We start from the raw sequence: 19978 nt of genomic DNA, 5'->3' as shown, positions 1-19978 counted from the left end.
AGGTAAATCCTAATAGAGAATCAATGTGTGCACCAAAAGACTTTTCAAACCCCTCCAGTCACCCTGAACCTGAGTTCAATTCCCATTTACCCTCTTCCAACAAGATCAAATTTTCTAGCAGACCATGCTAGAGGATTTGTTCTCCCCAATTCTATGCTTAAACTCCTATGCAATGGAAAACAGTCATTTCATAAATGAAACCAAGTGATCCAATGAAAGTATTTATTACCGTTCCACCAACATGAACAGTCAAACTCTAAAAGTGTTCACCAAAAAGCAAAACCAGTCACAACAATATTTTATCCACAATTATGAAGACGTACACAATCTTCCATAAAAGAATTCAGTTCTGTTGTTATGAGTCCATGATAAATGTTTCAAAGTCATGGTCTAAGTCTGAAACAAGGGCATCCACAAAATCTTCAACTGAAGGGGATTTCTGCAGCATACCTACAAAAAAGCAAGACAAGACACTCTTCATCAGGATGCTGTGACTTGACAGCTTTGCCAGTGATAGCACTTACTGCTAACTAACTTTGAATGTCACTATACAGCAGAAACAGCTATCAGATTTCTTTGTCAAGAAAAAAGTGCAATTATAGTGTAGAGGGATTATTTAATTTCTTCAAGATATCTGTTACACATTTTCACAGAATTGACAGGTTTCAAGGCTGTTAACTGATTTTTGTCATTAAGATCTTGTTTAAGCAGGGAATTATACCTGTTTTAAAGCAATGTAACTGCAGACTCAGTCATTCCTAAATGACTGAAATAAAATAGTGATTGAGCAGCTATATAAATCTTTATCTGCTAAGTCTCAGTTCTGACCAAGCCAGAAAAAAATGTATTTTCTCAAAGCATTACACACACCTTAGAACCATTTAATTTAGCATTTAAAATACAGCTATATCTGAAATTTTTGACATGGCACAAAACATAAACAAAAGCATTTTTAATATACTGCAGTTTTAGTTTTGCTTTTTTACAGTACTAGGACTTACCTTTTTTTAAGAATTTAAATTACTATATCTGTTAGCTGTAGCACTTGGCCACATGATAACAGGCAAGAAAATTAGCATAATGAATTAGAATCATGCCCAAGTACTTCGTCAGGTAATTCTATAAACAGAGAAACTAAAAATTTCACCCCTTCCTCTCCAGAATCCCAATTTTTAGATGGCATGAGAATATACCCTTGAAATTATTTTCAGATGCTTCTTTGTACTTAGAATCACCTACAGTTGGTCTTTTCACTGTTATTAACATTTTCAAGATTACACATGAAAATTTACTGCATAACTTGTACCAGGAAAAAAAAACCAACAACAAAACCAAAAACAAAACAAAAAAAAAACCACAAAAAAACCCCCAAAAAACCAAAAACAAAACAAAAAAAACCCAACAACAAAAAAACCCCGAAAAAACAACAGTACAACTGCCAAAAAATGTAAAATTTAATCTTTGTATTTCTTTGAAGTTATCTTTCTGGCATCTGCCAATGTAAATATAACCTTGTTCTACCCTTTCTGATCAGTGTACCTACTGAACATAAATTTATATTCTTTCACATCCTCAACAATATTTACTTTTGGTGGAAATTATAATTGCATGCTGCTAAAAGACTATAATCTTTTACTATAACACAAGGATTCAAAACCCATCAGGAAACAGATCAGCTCAAAGTAAATTGGTGTGAGCAACCAAAAAGAATTTTCTTGGTAAGACCTTACAGAATTCCATTTCAATCTGATTTAAAAACATGCTACAAGTGTCAACACAAACTGCCATGGCCCAGTAGATTAATAGTAAGCACTAAAAGGAAAACAAATCTCACACTATATACAGATTGACTGAAATGCTGTTAAATGAAGTTTGCATCAAGCTATTTTCAAAATGAAAGAGAACAGAATTAATATTTCCAAGTACTTAGTAAACTTGTCATCTACTCTAATGTTAGAAAAGTCACAGTGGAATTACTTGTAGTTCACAATGAAAAATGGCTTGCTATGTGCTGGGCTGAGAAACAGATGTGTGCAGATAGCCAGCTACTGATCTGAGATCCCCAGAGAGCCGTGGCCTCTTGCAGACTCCCTCTCTCGGGTTCCTGGCTGGGGAACACACTTATTTGCTCCCTAGCAGCCTTGGAAAAATTCCAGTTAGACTCATAGTTTCCTGCAGTTTACAGAGAAGAGGAGAGAGTGCCTTAAGAAGGTGACAGGGATGGCAGCCCACTGGAACATGTATAGTCACTCCTTTTTCACCAGATATCAGTATGGAGAGATGACTAAAATACTGCAGAGATGTTTCACAAAGATGGCCATAATAGACACAACTACCACTCCTTGAGCCCCATTATACAAAATTCCCCTGCCATTACTGACTTTATAAAAAACAGCCAGTCTGGATGATGTTCAGTCAATTCTTTGACGCACTAACAACTACTCTGCCAATTATCAATACACTGGAAAAAACCAAGAGCCAATAGTAAAATGATAGGCAGAAGAGAAGAAACTGAAGCTGGGATTATCTTCAAGGAGATTTAATTTCCCCTCTTACATAAAAATGGCAAGTCATAACAAAAACATTCCAACCCTCAGTATTACAAAATTAATAAGAGAAATATAATTAATTACAGTATACTTGGATATATTTTAGGGCAGCTGAATACAGTCTTATCAAATATCACTTGAAACTTGTATTAAATTGTATTTATTTATTAAAACCAAGTTTGCTTTAAATGTGTAGGAGATGCCAAAATCATTCTGGCAACGGTAATGTCAAATGACCTGTGATCCAGCAGTTCCAGCTTTTGATAACAAAAACAGATTTCAGATTTCTTGCATTAGTGGTTTGTTACACTCCTATTTTCCGAACAGTGACATCAAAAGCAGACACCAACAGACTTCACTTTTGCAAAGAAGGGACCGAGAGTAACTGAGGTCATTGCTAAAGAACTCCTACTGTAGTGAAACAATCATGCTCTCATTAAATAAATAACTATAGATTTTAGAGTAAGACAGTTCCAAAAGAAACAGGCAATGATGGTATTTCTGTGTTTTAACCTCTTACTCTACACTGATGTGCTAAAGAGTGGTCATGTCTCTCTTAAAACCCCATTAAAATATATCAAAGCAAGATCAGCTTTGATATATTGTAAGTACTCAGCACTTCAGTCTAAATGATTTAGTAAGATGTCCACAAGGTCTGATGGTTGCAGTTTTCAAATTTAGGAGTGTATTTTAATACGTTCAGCCCAACTCCTATTTCAGCTCAGTCTCTCCCAAGCCTAAGGCAACTGCATAGCTTATCTTCGCTGCTTTGAAGTTTCTTTCACATTACAGCACTGTGGTTAACCACACCCTTTTGAGAGATGGTTAGCTATAACCTACAATCACCGAAAATTGAGAGAAGAATAAAGCCTGTGGCAAAATTTGGCCTCTACCCCCCTGGAACACTAATTATTCTGGGTCCAAGTAGTTTGAGCTAACATATTTGCCATTCACATCACCTTCTAGGATTTATGCGTATTTCTTACACTTTCAAAGAGACGTACAATCATTATCTGAAGATTTTTGCAGCCTCTTCAAATTATAATTACTCCATGAAGTACAGTCTGAGGCATGGAAAAGCAAATTTTCAAACAGCATTGGAGCAAATGGGTGTTTATTTATACAGTCAGTTGGTTTGGTTACCATGTAGGCTCAGAGCTGCGTATGACTGCAATGTAATACAGCATCAACAAAGCAGGAACATAATCTCACACACATTTTCCACAAGGACTTCTTCAAAAGCCCCAAGGACAACATGACTGCCCCAAGGCTGCAGGAGAAGTGCACTCCAGGACTCCATGCTCTTAGTTCCCAAAACATCCAACCCAGTAGTTTTCACACTGCAATTCACTTTCTGCCTATGCACCTGGGTTTCTTTCCAGCCAGAGAGTGCCAAAGGAGAGAGGGAGGAATGGTGCACACCTGAATCTTGTTCAGACCTGCAACAAGCACACAACTGGACCTGGAAGGGATACTTGGGTTATATAACTTCAAAGGAATTTGGAATCCCTAATGCCATGTAATCCTAGGAAGGAGAAAATCTGAAGAGCCATGTAATCAACACAAAATCACAGAGGAATCAAGTTCTTCTCAAAACGTATTATTTCTCTAAGGAAAAATTAAAAGAAAATAAGCCTCTTGGACAAAACATTGTCTACCCATTTTCAATTGGTCCTGATATCCATATTTGTGTCTGTTTCTGTATTTCATTGACTATCAAGCGGGTAAGATAAAAAGGGTCTCTTCAGAAAATGTTTAAGAAGTTCTCAAGAAACCTCTATGATTTTGGGTTTTTTAAAGCAAACAAATACCAAGAGAATCAAATGCAAACAACAACAACAACAAAAAGTATATTGCGTTTCCTAATTAAAGACTAGTTCAAACAGGAATCTTGTCAGCAACTCCACAGGTCAGATCCTCTATCTTTCCTAATCAGTACATCTATGGAATCATGTTGGAGAAAGATGAAAAGCTAGGGTCATATCCAAACACAAAAGAAAAACAATAGATAGCTTCTGAGAAGAAAATCGTAACAAAGAAGCTGCATAAATGAAATGTGCTCGTGAAGTAACCTGCTATCAAACAGCCAATGAACATGGTTAACTTCCTAATGAGGTATGGAAACACTTCAAGGGTGAGGCTGCAGATGTGCATCCGAAAGCCAGACATGTGCGAGCCCATATAAAAAACCGCCTGAAATAACAACCTAAAGAACTTTTTGAAATAGGGCACTAGTGAGCACAGATTCTGGACTGTTTCTCTGAAGAGGAGTAAAATCAACAAGCTTTAAAGTAGAATCTATCTTTAATCAGATATGTTTTGTTATTTGCTATAGAAGCACAGTTTTGCAACTGATGGAAACCAACAGGAGACGGAAGTCAAGTAGTCTGGAATATCAATAATGAAAAAAAAGCAGCAAGAGAAATCAGAAGCTCACTGAACCTAAACAAATTGTATTGTTCCTACTTTTCTCCATAAAGTCTCATTTTTTGTAAGAAATACAGACCAATCAAGTACAAATATAACTTTTTTCATCAGGTGTGTTCTATGATTTAGTTTCCAATAATCCCAAATCAGCAACCAAGTTATTGTCTTGTCAGAACACCTGAGTCACCCTGATTTCATTCTTCAGGGGGTCACTCAAACACGTTTAAGTTTTTTACTTAGCTACCTTTACTGTCTACAAATGAACATCATGATAGGCACAAAGAATCTGCTGATGAACACTTGTTATTTTTACGATCTTGAGTATCAGTTAGGATTTCTGAATAAAGAATGTAGAAGTGAAATTCAGAATACAAAAGTGGCCAGGGAGATAATCTGAAGCAAGGAAGGTGTATCTTTGACGGAAGAGGATCAGATCATGGTACACTTAAGAACACTGGGCATAAAAAAGCCCACAGGCTCTGGCAGGACGCACCCCTGAGCACTAAGGGAGTTGGCAGATGGCGTTGCTAGGCAACTCTCAGTAATCTATTAAAACAGGAGAGGTACTATAAGACTGGAAAAAAGCAAAAGTCATGTCTATCTTCAGGAAGAGCAAGCAGCAGAACCTAAGGAACTGAGGCTGGTCAGTCTCATCTCAGTCCCTAGGAATGGTCTGGACCACCTAATCCTGGAAACACTTTTCAGACTCAAAAACAGCAAAAAAATCGGGAATAGTCACCATGGATTCACCAAAGGCAAGTCACGCTTAAATAACTTGATATGATGAAATAACTGGCCTGGCAGAAAAGAGGAGAGCAGTGCAAGGCACCTCCTTTGGACCTCAGTGAGCCCTTTGACACTGTCTCCCATAGCATCCTATCACATGCAAGGGGGGAAATCCAGTTTTACTTCCATAGATTTTCTGTAAGACCATCCACTGATGAATTTTGAAACTTCATTCAAATAGTACTTGATTCACAGAAGCACACTGCTAGCAACTTCAACATAGTTTCCAGGACATTCCAGAAAAATTCCATGTTCAGTAAAATAAAGACTATATCCCAGAAGAGATCATAAACATATCTGGTATTTAAAAACATTTTTTCTTTCTCCACCATATGACTTACAATGTAAAAATTGGATATGCTTGTAAGGATGCACATTCCTGTCTTGCAAATTCTAAATCCACAGTTCTGGCCTACAGTCTTTCAAGGTTACAAACACAAACTCTTCAAGGACAGTAAAGAGAAGTAAGTTTGGGAAGTCATATTGAATTAAAAGTAACCCTGTAGATCAGAAATGTAAATAGACAACCTAAAGAATATATAGTTGCTTAATATATGATAAGTCTAAGGAGAGCAGAGGTCACGGCCTCAAATATAAACATATGGGTCAAAGAACAGAAATGTTATAGTCATGAAACTGTGCCAATCTCATGATGAAATACAGACATGTTACCACTGTCTTCCTTATCTGTAGAAAAAAGTCCCAGAAGTTCCAGTCTGCTAAAATGGAGTTTACAGAGGCCAGTGAATTCATACTCATTCTTAATACTAAGAATTTCAGAGAAAGTTGAAAGATGTGCCAGGACTTAGCAAGTACTCACCTTAGGAACAGCAAAAGTAATGTTTGGTTTGAATTCTGCAAAGTTACACAGGAAAGTCTTTACCCTGATTTCAGAGATTTGAGATAAAGTCAGCAGTTTCTCAAACTTGTTTCATTCTCCTGGCATTATTCTTTAAGGTACAAACACACAGAGTATTTTTGCTATGGGTATGAATGATTTTTAAAAGTTATTCTCCAGATTCAAGAGGCAAATATTGTAGTGAGATGAATAATGAATTGTGTTTCTTTATTACAGTTGTCAGAGCTGCATTTCATGAAAATGTACACTCGAAGTACTGATACAGCCAAAGATATTTTGATGACACTGAAATGATGTGGCCAAAACAAGTTCAACTTCTCCTATACAAAATCACCTGAGATTTTATGAATTCCATGTATGGAAAAGTTACTACTTTATTGTATCCAAGAAACTATGTAACTGTCTATCTACGTTCCTTCAAGTTTATTCTGAATTCTTTAGACAGCCTCATAACACAAACCTTTCCAACACCTCAGCCCAGCTATCTGCGTGTACTACACATATCACAAGGAGTTCTACTGACCATGATACAAAGGTGATGACCAGTCCACTTAAACTTCCCTTTCATAAATCCAGTGAACATCATAATTAAAGTAAAAAGACCAAGTTGGGAAATGCAGTTAAGTTGAAGTTCCTTCCTTTTGCAGGGGAATAAAAGAGTTATAGCTGATTTCCTACCTTGCACCATCAGCATGGGCTCCTTTCCACCGCCGTATGCCAGCATCTCCCTACGATAGCGCTCCCCCATTGCCCTGGAGAAACACAGGTGTTAGAGCCATCTGCAAACACAACCTGTCCAGCCCTCACGCTCAGGTTTGCTTCTAGGATCTCTACAGAACTCACAGAGACCAAATGAAATTTTCCACCCTGAAACAACGGCTGGTGCCACGTTAGCTCCTCAAATTCAAATTACATTTAAAATCCCACTATGAGGAACTGAACTAGACGAATTTTATTCAAAGGAGTGTGTGTTGGGGCTTATAGAAGTTAATTTGCGAACAACATTTCAGGCTTTGCTGTGCCAAAGGAAAAAGTTGCTCTGTTCCAATGTCCTGAACAGTCAGCAAAGGTATAAGTATGCTTACAATTTGTGACCTCACAATTTGCTTTTTTAATTTCACAAGGCAAAATGAGTAGGATAGCTCTACTGAGCTTTGATGTTGGTGACATGAAGCTTGTTTAATACCCACAGTTGCTTTGATTTCAATAGAAAATTACAAGCTATTAGGCATCTATGAATTTCAAGCTCTCTAATTACATCTAAATAGGGATTTCAGTGTCTCCCAGCTGACACACCTGTATTTTAAAACATTGACACAATTTTTTTTTGCACCAATGAACATGTCCCAAAGTATATATATACACACACACGTATATACACAGATATATACATATCTGTGGTTATTTCCTGCTTTGTAGCTCTCTTAAAATCAAGAAAAACACTAAAAACTAATTTGCGTCAAAAAAGCCCATCAACCTAATTTGTTTCATGTTTTCCAGAAGCAACTAGCACTTCATTCTATTTAACATTTCTGTGTTTTTACCTATCAAATGGGTTCTGAGCAAAGCACTGTTTCCACACCATAGAGGCAACAGCCCTGGACATGAGGTAGGAGTAGTATTTGGCACCGTAGCCCACGAGGTGACTGAATCGCAGCTGCCAGGCCTGTAAAATGATAAAGAACCCAAACCCCATGTTATCTTTTAAATTCTTTATGTTGTTCAACACTTTCTTATGTATGATGGAAGAAATCTGATCCTATTAATGACAAACAAAAAAGAAAAAAATAGCCACCAGAAATAAATCCCAGAATGAACAATCCTTTATCAGAAGAAGCATTTTTCAATCTAAATGATGTATGTCCAATAGGTTGATCATCAGGATTGAAACTATATACAAACAGGATCAGAAGGGGAGAAAATAAAGCAGTAAAATAAATTACTCATATTTGATAATAGCTGTGTAGTTCTACTGGTCTTGAACAAAACCCACAATTACCTTGCTACAAGTAATGCAGTATTATAATTTTCCATGTGGGTATGTGCAGTATCACACACAGAAAAGTTAAATTTATAACTTTTGCCAGAAACAAAATGGTAATAGTGATTTGTGTTTAATGCTATAAAAAAATACAGCTTTCCATGTGGCAGCCATCTTAGAAGTACACAAATTCTATCCACATGCAATGCCATAATTCACAGACTTGTCTGCACATTTTTAAATGTGTGTACATACAGCAGATTATAATCCACAATTATATTGCTATTCATTTATGGATTGTTACTTCACATAGTGACTCATTCAAGTGAGGATAGACTTTTTTTTAATGCTTTTTAGTGTTGACTGTTTCCTTACGTTTTCTTAGCAAAGAAAATCAGAACAATCAGCCTTATCTTCACAGAAATCAAAATACTTTTTTCTTTTTATTTCCCTGACTGCAACAGAATAATTTAAATTGTGACAAACCTCCAAAAGTCATCTGGTCCAACCCTCACTCAAAGCAAAGCCAGCTTTGAAGAGATTTCTCAGGGCCCTGTCAAAAGTCTCCAGGGATGAAGATTTCATCACCTCTCCAGTGTGATGTGTAAAGCAAGTAGGTCCAAACTGAAATGCTGTTTCCCAACAGATTGAAATGAGAATGGATGACTGTAGAAAGGAAGGAGTATGAAACTTCCTTGGCCCTTTGGCTCTGAAGAAACTCCATAGAGAAAACAAGTGCCCTATCCTATTTGCCTTCCTATCCAAAGTCAAAACTCTTGTGATATGTCTGTTGTCATGATTTTTTGCAGGTACTATAAAAAACAGAGTTTCACAGAGGAAGTAAAGATAAACAATAATGTAGCAAAACAGATGTTTTAAATTTAAGTCCATGGGCTCTCAGATGCTTGTTCTTATCCTACAGTCAATGGCTGAAATTGTGATGAAGCCAAACAAAAAGTGAAAGGACATATGTAATTTTCCAAAATTTTTTGTCTTTGTGTTTCTTTTGCATACTGTAATTTAAAAAATTCCTTCTTTTTTACAGCTGAAATAAACTATGCTTCTTTATTCAACAAAGTCCTGATTATTATCTTACTCTCTATTACCCAAAAAGATGTACGTATATTCTAAAAAAAATGACCAAATGAAAGGGTGGAAAAAGTATTTGGCTTTTACTTAAGTCTTTTTTCCTTAAAAGAAAAGGGAACAAACAGTGCTTCATAATCTAAATTCCAACAGCTGATGAGAAACAAGTTGCTAGCTACGCTACCTTTCCTGAGTAACAGCTACAAATAAAGTTCTCAAAGTTAGCGGTAGTTCAGCCATTCAAAAGCTACATTTTACAAGATGGTTACCTCCACCCTAAGACAGGTGCCCAAAACAAATGGAATTTGCCATGGGTGAGCAATTGAGCCTGTACTGGTGACCGACACAACTAAAGTAGGAGTAGCAAGGTTAAATGAGATTAAAAAAGATCTCCAGCCTTCAATTTTCATATGAGTCTTGATGCATGGTATAAATTCTTAAAAATTACTAACTTTTTTCTTTTTAAGGTAAAGCACTGTACTGTATCTCATTGTAATGCAAGTGTGTTACAACATCCAGCTCAGACACAGAGTCTCCACTTTGCTTTGAAAGGTATTTTGGTTGCCTTTGAAAGGTATTTGGTTTGGTATATGTTTATACTTTATAGCTAGAGTTTTTCTAACTAGTCCCTTAATTACAACCATAATCATTAAACTAAAAGCACATTTTGAAACAGAGCAGAGACCACATTTTTAGAAGACTGAGCAGGAAAACATGTCAGTTTCTTTTATAATAAATTTTAAAATTTATGATTAGAAGTTTCTACTTTCTCTCTCTCTCTGGAATGTGGAAAACTTCACTGACAAATTGGTTTCACATACTCAGAAATGGTTTTTAGGCTACAAACAAAAATAATTTCCAGGTGTTTGGCATACTGAAGGATATTTTTACCTCTCCCATCAGAAAGGAATTACTTTGATAATCATATAAGCTGTAACTAAGACAGTATGTCTTACTTGAAACCTCAGATTATACTGTTTCCTCAAATGCTCTTGGCATTCAATGGTCTGCAGCTAAACCAGCTCATCTGCACTTCCAGGTTGATCAACTACTCAATTTATTTGGCTTGTTGAAATTCTGTATCACAATTAAGCAAGGAGAAAAGAACAACTTCTCAGCAATCTGTCCAAGACCAAAAGCTTGATTTCGAAGTCTGCACCTAAAATGGCCTCAGTACACTCTGCTCAATTTTGTTTGACCTTGTCTTTGCTAGGCTATACTAACAAATGTCACATTGTTTCCTTTCATAAGAGAAAAGGAAACTACAGAAAGACCAAGGAATGACAATGCTCATCTCCCTCTCTGCATCTGGGGAGGCTTACATTAATATGATGAAGTAGAAATTTCAAAAATTTATTTGTAACAGAACAGTGCCTAAAACAAGAAACAGAAATGGAGGATGAGTCAAACTGAAACTAAGATTGTTTTCCCACTGCAAACAGAAGTAAAGGAAAACCAATAACAAGCAGTGCTATTTCCTACTGAAATCTGAAACCTGTATTTAATTTTTTTTTTAATCAGTACAGATTTTCCCCATTCTAGAGCATGAATAACTCTAGCATGTCATCATTTCCTGTCACTACTTTTGTCCAAGTCCTCACACAAAGTTCCTGATCAGGAACTCCCAATCTTCAATATTACCCAGAAACCATTACATTATTCAAGTACATTTTCTGATTCTATTCTGTCCTAACAATTAACTTTTCAAGACTGGACTTAGCTACCTATAAAAATATATTTAAACATTAAAACACCTATCCTCTACCCTAATTCACAAGAAGCTACCTGCCCACATAAAAAACCTCTTCCTCTCCTCCTACTTCATACAGAGGAGATTATGATCTAGGCAATAACATGTTCAAAAACCACAAGAATATATAGGGCTACTCTCCATTAAAAAGTTCTATGATGATTAAAAAGACACCCCCCATTACTGGGGTGATTATCACAAATAACATTTAAAAATATTTCTCACAAAAAAGAGAGACATTTTAAAAGATTATCACAAATATTTAAAACTAAATGATTGACCTTGTAGCATAAAACTCCATTTCTTCATGTTAATAAATTCAGGTATGACTTGATTTCTTGTGTTATTTCCAACAAGGAGATATTTCTTCATTAAAAAAAATGACATATCAAATTCCCTTTTGGACAGGGTAAAGGCTAGACATGCAGAACTAGGGCAGTCTCCTTATTAAATGTTATATTTTTGGTAAGCAGCTAGAAAGTTAATGAAGACTCCGGGTAATTGCTTACTTCAAAAAGTTCCATGAACCCATTCCAGCAGTTTATAAAACAGTGCATTTTACAGCATAGCCCATGGGTTATGATAATATGCCATCCACAGGTCATGTTCATGCCTGCTTTTTATTCAGCACAACAGACTGCAATAAAGGTGTGTCACTGATCCACTGCTGCTATTAAACAGACTTTTTTTCTGCCAACAATATCAATCTTTTCTTATAACCAAGTCTGAAGCATTTCCAAAATCCCACGTGCAATGGCTTTCCACCCCATCATGTGAATACAAAAATACCTTACTGATACTTTTGTACTCTCACACCTTATCAGGAGGTTTTTTTAAGTCCTTGTAGAATACATTCTTAGGGTAAGATTCAGTTCATTTTACTCTAGCTACCTTAAACTATATGTGTCTTGCCCACACTAGTCACATAGGCCTCCTTTATAGCAGAGGACAGAAATATTTATCCTGTTATCTTTTGAGAGGATAGGATTACTGCTCTAGGAGAAATCTGAATAATTTACTACACCTTCCACCTTCTATTCAAAAGTCAAGCCCCTTTGTTCATTTTAACAATATGGTAGGACCAGTTAAACCAAACTATTTTAAAGGTTACATTACTTTAGGACTCAATTATTTGAATTTTAAATTTAGAACTGTTAATATTGTCACAAAAATAATCTGATACAAAAATTTTTTTGTGATAGTAAAAAGACAAAATTGAAAGAAAATCTGTAGGTATGTTAATATATACTAAGCTAGCTTTTGCTTGAGTGGCTAAACATGGTTCTGGAGGGTTCCACTAATTCCATCATAAATCAGTACTACAAAATCCTACTACACTTTCTGAAAAGAAATCCTACAGAAATTCTTGACTATTGCTTGGACTTTTCAAAACCTTCTTCCAACAGTTTCTGCTTTAGGTACTTTAAAGTACATTTACGTCCATTTTGCTTTGCATCTTAAGACAAAAAAACACAAGTGAGAACCTGAAAAGACCCAATATTAAATTAAGGGAAGTACTCATGTCATTTAAGACTTCTAATTACAAAAAGTGTGCTACAGTAATTACATCAATGAGAAAGTTGTTGAACAGTTTCCATGAAGAGCAGTATTTGATGGAGATGATATCTGGTGCCCTCCCCCTTCTTAATTAAAATTTTATTCTGGCAGGAAACCCAACAAAGGAGCAGCCAACCTATCTCCTTCAGGGGCTACTGGGTGGAGAACCCCTTGTGTCTGGCACTCAGGTGACACTGTTGCTCCTAATGCCCTTGAATTTAGCTATCAGCAGGGGCGGATAACTCTGGGGGGTCAAGGGGAAGCGGCAGGCTCTGGTTCCTTGGAGCCAGGAGAGAAGGGCAGCTAGCATGGGAATCAGCACAGGCCGTTTCCCTCTGCTGAGGCCAAGGTTTATCAGTGCCAGCAGAAATCCAGGACAATGCTGCTCTGCCATGCAGACAAGCACACTTTGGCCAGTGCTTTGAAATGGTTTGATGAGTATCAGAGTGCAGAGTTTGCAAACTGTTTGTGCCAGCAGCTACCTTTGGAGAAAAGCTGTAGCACTCCCTGTCTGTAGAAACAACTCTCTCCATAGGTAAGCAGCAGTTTGCATGGTCAACTTACATTCTGGATTTTTGACCTCAACCATTCTAAGTTTTACAGAATTACATAATCGTTCTTCTGGAGTTTCACAATAATAATAAAATGCAATAAAGAACCACTTTCTTTCCTGCAGTTTCTAATCTTGCTTAGAATAACAGAAAACTAATTTCAAGAAACCTCATCTCATGCTGCATCTCTAACTCGCCTAATATCAATACTCTTCAGTTTTCCAGTGCTCTGCATTTCTGTGTTAGGAATGGAGAGAACACAAAGTAAACCAAACCAGAGACACCGTTGACATTTCAGAAAGTGAGTCAAGCAAGAGATTAAGATTTCAATTTATAACACTTCCGTGTTTTTATTATAAAATGATAAATAAATCTAGCAAGGCAGGAAATGTAAATATTTTTGCAGTTGTTTACACTAAGGAAGAGGAAAGGAATTTAACATTCAATTAACCACTTAGGTGATTCTAGATATGTACCATATGGTCTTTGAATTGCTTAAAGAAAAATATTTCATTTTTACTTATAAACTATTCATGAATCTGAGCTGCTTAAAGCAAAATCATTTAGAACTATTTACTCTATACCCTCTTCTCTCCTCCCCAGAAATGGACTGAGGGAAGGAGAGGGGGGTCATAATAAAGAATATTGACATCAAAAATCTGTGTGTATGATTTGCATTGCTTCAAATCTTTAAAAGACACAGAGATATGAAAATGGATTCTTTACTGTGTCCTTTAACTGATCTTATTTGGACAAGTTAAGAGACTGTGTTACTTGAAACATTACAGCTAGTCTTTGAAATAAAATATAAGAAATTTGCAAACATACGATTTTCAAACAAATCTTTCATGTCATACCATGCAATTCTACACAGATATACATACACATGCAATACCCCCCTCTTTAATTAAAATTAGGAATTTCTATTATTGCCTAAGCTTTAAATTCATAAGCCTGAGATAAACAGAATCAGGTCACTGTTTCCTTAGCGTACAGACCTGCACTGAAGCCCAAATTTTTTACACTGCTTTTCAAATTAAACCTAATTTTAAGTATTGACCCATTATTTTAAAATAAACATTATGAACACTGCTTAAAATAAGCCCTTACAAAACCAAGAAATATTAAGCAACATGGTAACTGCAAAATATACTTGCAAGTACAATTTAATCAATTATCTGAACCAACACTGGAAGATGAAATCACTACCTGTTTACTGTTTATTTACTATCTTTTGCTAGAGTCATTTTAGAAATGGATTTAAGGGATCACAACTCTAATCCTTAATCTACCACAAGTGCAGTGTGAATTTAAAGAAATTACATTCACCCTGTCTCAGCCACCTCCTGTGAAGCAGGGGTGCTAATAGTTCCTCTGTCTTGTTCTTTTCTGCTTTGACTTTTCATAGAAAGGACAGTCCCCCATGGCACTTGAACAGAATTTCATTTCAGACTCTCTAGGCTGTGTTTATGGCAATGAGGTATTCAGCTGTATATATCACTGTCAAATATAGCTCCAGTAATGCAATCTCAGGGGGGAAAATGAACATGTGAGCCATGAAAACAGAACTATATTAAACTAGATGAAGCTATCTGTGCTTTCATATATATGTACAATACATCTAAATATATTCAGAATTTTAACAGGAGATGTATGCAACTGCTTCTTGCACTGCTCCTTAAAATGGTCTCCCACATGGTAAATATGGCAAATGCTATCACTAAAGTATGTTTGAGTTTCATGGGGCTAACACTTGGAAAAAAAATTTCCTTAAAAGTGCTTCATATCTTATGATATCTGTAAACACTCTACTGCTGTAGATAGTTGCCCAGTGAATAGTGTCATATAACCACTGGAAAACAAATCTTCACAGTATTTGCTATCAGCATTTTCTTTATCATAAAATGAACTCAACTCCACAAAGACAGAAACCTAAACAAACCTTGAAAGGTGACTTTAAGAGCTTTTGAAAGTCCCAGCATCTACTTTAATACTGACCTCAGCAGGGCACCAATCTTCTTGAAATGGCTTTTAGCTATTAATTATTTATAGAACTATCACTTCCCCAGAGTTCACTGTGCACTCCTTTATTAATCTTTTCCTTAGACCCAGACTCTTCAACTTGATTTTGCAGTATACTTTTAAAAAGGCTCATATGAAAACTAATCCAGGGACTTGCACTCTGTATAAACAACTTTAGTTTCCAACATGGCAAGGTAAAAAATTACCTTGTAGGGGTTACACAAACTTCAAGGGGTTGAGTAATAACATATGACTTCATCCCTCTTCAAAACTCAAAAAAGTGCAATATGAGCAACATCAGTACCTTTCAAGTAACTGCAGAGGGAAAAGTGGAAAAGCCATCCTCTATGAAGGCTCTCTGGGTTTACTATGAAACTTAAGTCTCTGTGATCTACAACACTGGTTTCTTTCAAACTGCCTACGAGACACGTGAGACATACTGGGTGTCTGCTTCCCTCTTCAATAAATGAAGGAAAAAATTAACAATACTTTAAAAGATTAGATACTACCCACAGTCACACTTGCTATACATTATATCATTTTCCCCCTCCTACTATTTTCTCATTAATAAGAAACAAATAATCACAGCCTCAATTCCAAATAATTTTTTCATGAAGATTTTCAATACCATTCATGTGTGCTCATATAAATTTCTCTTTGCTAGCTCAATACTGGATTTCCTTAACTTTCCTCATAGTTCCTGTTTCCAATCTGGACAGACTCCTGGTGATGTCCACTTAAAATGTCCCTGTCTGAAACTAAGCTTCCACCTGCTTTGTCACTATGTTTTCTGTGTATTGACTCAGCAACAAATCTACAGTTTGGTTGTACAATTATGATTTGCAAGTGTTAGAAAGCTTGTTAAGCACAGAGTTATGCTATCAATGACTTACATCCTCTTTCCAAGATCAATCAATGTCTTAGGAAGAAAGTGGATTTTTTCCATCTTAGGCAGTTCTTAACAAAACTGAGGTTATTTTCCTCACTTGACTGTTCTCAAGGTACTTATGAGCTGCTTAATAATTGCTACTATTACTTGTTGAGTGACAAAATCTGAACAATTAGTCTACAGCTCCCAAGTTCTTCTCCTTTCATAAGAGCAGTTATCCTAACACTACTACTTTTTCATGAGCTTGTGAGTGATAATTCCTCCAAGTCACTGACTGTTCTGACAAGCTTAAATATTTTGAAAATCTGACTACATCTAATCTAGTTATTCTATTTTATTCTGTAACCTCACTACTGTTTTATTCCATCTCAAAAATTGCATGTATTACTTACCTAATCAAAATTCACTTATTGTTCAAAAAATGTTGAAGCAGAATAGAATATCCCTGCTTTCTCTGACATACACTGTTGCTCTTTCTCCCACTCACCTCTTGCTTCTTGAGTAATTATGGAATTCTATTACCTTCTCTACTTGCAATTCTCAACTCAGCATTTCTAGCCTTTTTTGTTCTGAATTCTTGCATTCTTTTATTAATTATCTCTAGTCATACAATGATTTCTACTTTTTATTATCTTAATAAAGTTTTAAAGGGCTTGGTCCTTTACTGCCAAAGCTTTTTTGCATCACGATGGTTTGTATCCTTGGTTCAGTCTCTTGGATAACTACATAATGTCTTTTGAATCATCATACTTATCTATGTTCCAGTTCCAGCAAATATCTGGCAGCCTTCCTCTTTTTGATGCATTGTTTTTAATTATTATTTTGGTTTCTAAGCTGCTTGAAACTTCCAGAGTTTTACTCGTTAGAACTTACCCTGTATTCTGTTTTTCACACTTTTATATGGCTTTTACTTTTCTAATAACCTCCCTTTCTCAGATAGTCAGATATACAGGCATTTTCTCCAACTGAGTTCTTTTTAGCATCTTACTGATTAGCACCATAAGTTTTATTCCCCCATCTACCACACCCAGAATTGTTGTTTTAAAAGCTCTTCGCCCATAGCACCCGTTCTACCTTTTAACTGGTTTTTTACATTTTCTTTAATCTGGCTTTCAGTTTTGTTTAGGTTCTAAGGTTACATCATAGTTTAGGCTAATAAATCTAAAATAAATTTTGGAAGGTTCGAGACAGAATAAACATGAAGTGAAATTACAGTTTAAAATTTAATAGGTGGCCGCTACTTAGCCTTCCTTACCAATAATTTTAAGATTTATGTTCACCACTTGAGTTAAGTTTTCAGAATTCAAAACCACTTTTACCATCAGAGGTTAAAGGTTATCTCTTATTTACTTTAAGCCAGCAGCCTCATTGCTTGCTCAGTCTGACTATTTATTCTTTTTATATGCATTACTGACATTCACATGAAATTTTATACAAAAACAGAGTTATATATAACTGCACTTTAGTAGTCACTCCAAAAACCTAACAAGAAATCCTAAGACAACAGATGCCACAAGGACACAGATGGCAAATTCTGTAACAAGATACTTCGCCCAAATTGCCAGCCAGCCCTCAGCAGGCTGAAGAATAAGCCTGTTAAAACTACACTCTCTTGCACACAGATTTTCTTCAATAACAACAAAACAGGAGGCTTTGGCTCATGACAACCATGTGTGATGCAAAAACTATTTTCCCTCTGTAGAGAAGCCAGTTCTGCCTATTGACATCAACTCCTCCTCAGCTGACCAAACACCCATGCCCCTGCATGTTCCCTGTTAATGAAATACTTGTGTTTTCAGCTCCCATGGCAAGCCACATCTTCCCATAGAGTCTGACAGCCTCCCTGAGCAAGCACTCCAAATGTTAGGTTGCATCTCATCCATTGATTTCCTTTGTCAGGAACATGACAGACACAACCATAGCAAGTTAAGACAAAGACCTAGGTGGAGCCTTCCAAGGTCAGGATCCCTGTCTGGGCAGAGTCCTCCCAGCTGCAGGAAGAAGACAGACTAACCACACTGGTGATACACCATTTTCAAACACATCTTTGCTCTAGGGTATCTCTCACAATACCTGCCTTGTCTTCTGTCGGCAAACTTGGCTGGCTAACATTTTTGGTCTCACAGGTGTTTTGGTCTTTCCAAACACTAGTAACCATAGGCCAGGCTGCCAAAGAAACTTACACTCTGGACAAAACTATATAGCCATAATTAAACCTGTAACCTGATGCACATTTAAGGCACCAGTAAAGGTGACCGTTCTGAAGTAATCTGTATTTTTAATATGTTAAAACAAAAAGGCATATAGCAAATTATTCAGTGTTCCAAAAAATATCAAAGGCACCCTGCATACCAACATGCTGCCTCCTATCAAAAGTAATTATAATGATGTGTGTGGTTAAATTCCAGCATTGCACTTTGTATTCAAGTACCACACAGGAAATTCAGTTGTTTCTGGAAAAAAAGCCTACCAGAAGACCATGTAATTTTGAAAAATGCAAAAGGGACTATTTGGCAGTCATCTAAAAAAGAACCCAGATTCCTTGTGCCTCGCTCTTCAAAACCATTTTTTCTCACAGTCACAGTCAAACCATCTCCCACCAAAATTCCAGATTAGAAAAGGTTACTACAATGGACAGACAATTAATATACAAGCCCATAATCTTCTGAAAATAAGAATTAATAACTCAAACTATTTCACAAAGAAAATACAGGTATGATGATCTGGGCAGGTGGTGTTTATTGTACTACTACTTCATTATTGAGAGCTCCTCCTGTAACTGCAGGAGGCTGCAAACTCCACTATCCTTGCAGAGTCTGTTTACCCTGTGTGTCATTTTCTGTTACAATATTGAACCAAGCCCCCAGCAGGAGACAGGAATTATTATGCTTGGCGAAGGACTAGCAATGGCATATCATTAAGTTTTGATGACTGTCTCAAAGGAAAGTACTTTTCAAGTCTGAACCTGGGGGACATGAGGGGACTAAGCAACAGATTATGGGGAGAAACTTCGATCATGTCTCAGATTGATCAAAGGGTCACCCGATACATTTTCAAAAGCCTCTCTGGGCATCCTGGGGACAAATGTAGAAGAGCCCATGGGAGACACTCTAAAAGCAGACAGTATCATCAACTGCAAGGCAGACCATAATTAATGAAAACTGACTGCACAAGAGATAAGAAATAAGCTATGATTTGAACAAAAGTTTGGAGCAAAAGCAGAGCACTGAATTCTCCTCAGTGCACAGATTTTGACACAATGTACATTCAGGAAGGAATGGCTGGAAAATGTATGGTCATTACTATTTTGTTTATCTTGCTTACCTACAAGAATCAAAAAGAAGACTGGTTGCTTTTTAAAGGGATCACAAGGACTCAAGAATGCAGTGAATAGCAAAATTGCTATTCGCTTTCCAAACTCAGTAACACTAATCTCCTCTGGCAACAAAAACTGCCGGACTCTACAAAAACAGGCAGATACATTTCCTTGCCCCCTGCCTGGCAATCATCAGCTTCTGGAT

General features: G+C 36.5%; 1 protein-coding gene across 1 annotated transcript in view; it reads right to left on the bottom strand.

Annotated features, from left to right (window-relative positions):
* Positions 1-208: 208 nt before the first annotated feature.
* The window catches only part of MIPEP (mitochondrial intermediate peptidase), a 67248-nt gene continuing 47478 nt past the window's right edge, over positions 209-19978 (bottom strand). The window contains exons 18-20 of the mRNA XM_005417781.2: positions 8166-8287; positions 7300-7373; positions 209-450 (exon numbers count right to left, since the gene is read on the bottom strand). Coding sequence (XP_005417838.1) covers positions 356-450; positions 7300-7373; positions 8166-8287 — 291 coding nt within the window. The 3' untranslated portion in view covers positions 209-355. The remainder of the gene's footprint in view (positions 451-7299; positions 7374-8165; positions 8288-19978) is intronic.

Source organism: Geospiza fortis, unplaced genomic scaffold (genome assembly GCF_000277835.1).
Source record: "Geospiza fortis unplaced genomic scaffold, GeoFor_1.0 scaffold16, whole genome shotgun sequence".
NCBI classification, from domain to species: Eukaryota; Metazoa; Chordata; class Aves; order Passeriformes; family Thraupidae; genus Geospiza; species Geospiza fortis.
The sequence above is the reverse complement of the archived record's forward strand: the minus strand, read 5'-3'. Positions and strand labels throughout refer to the sequence as shown.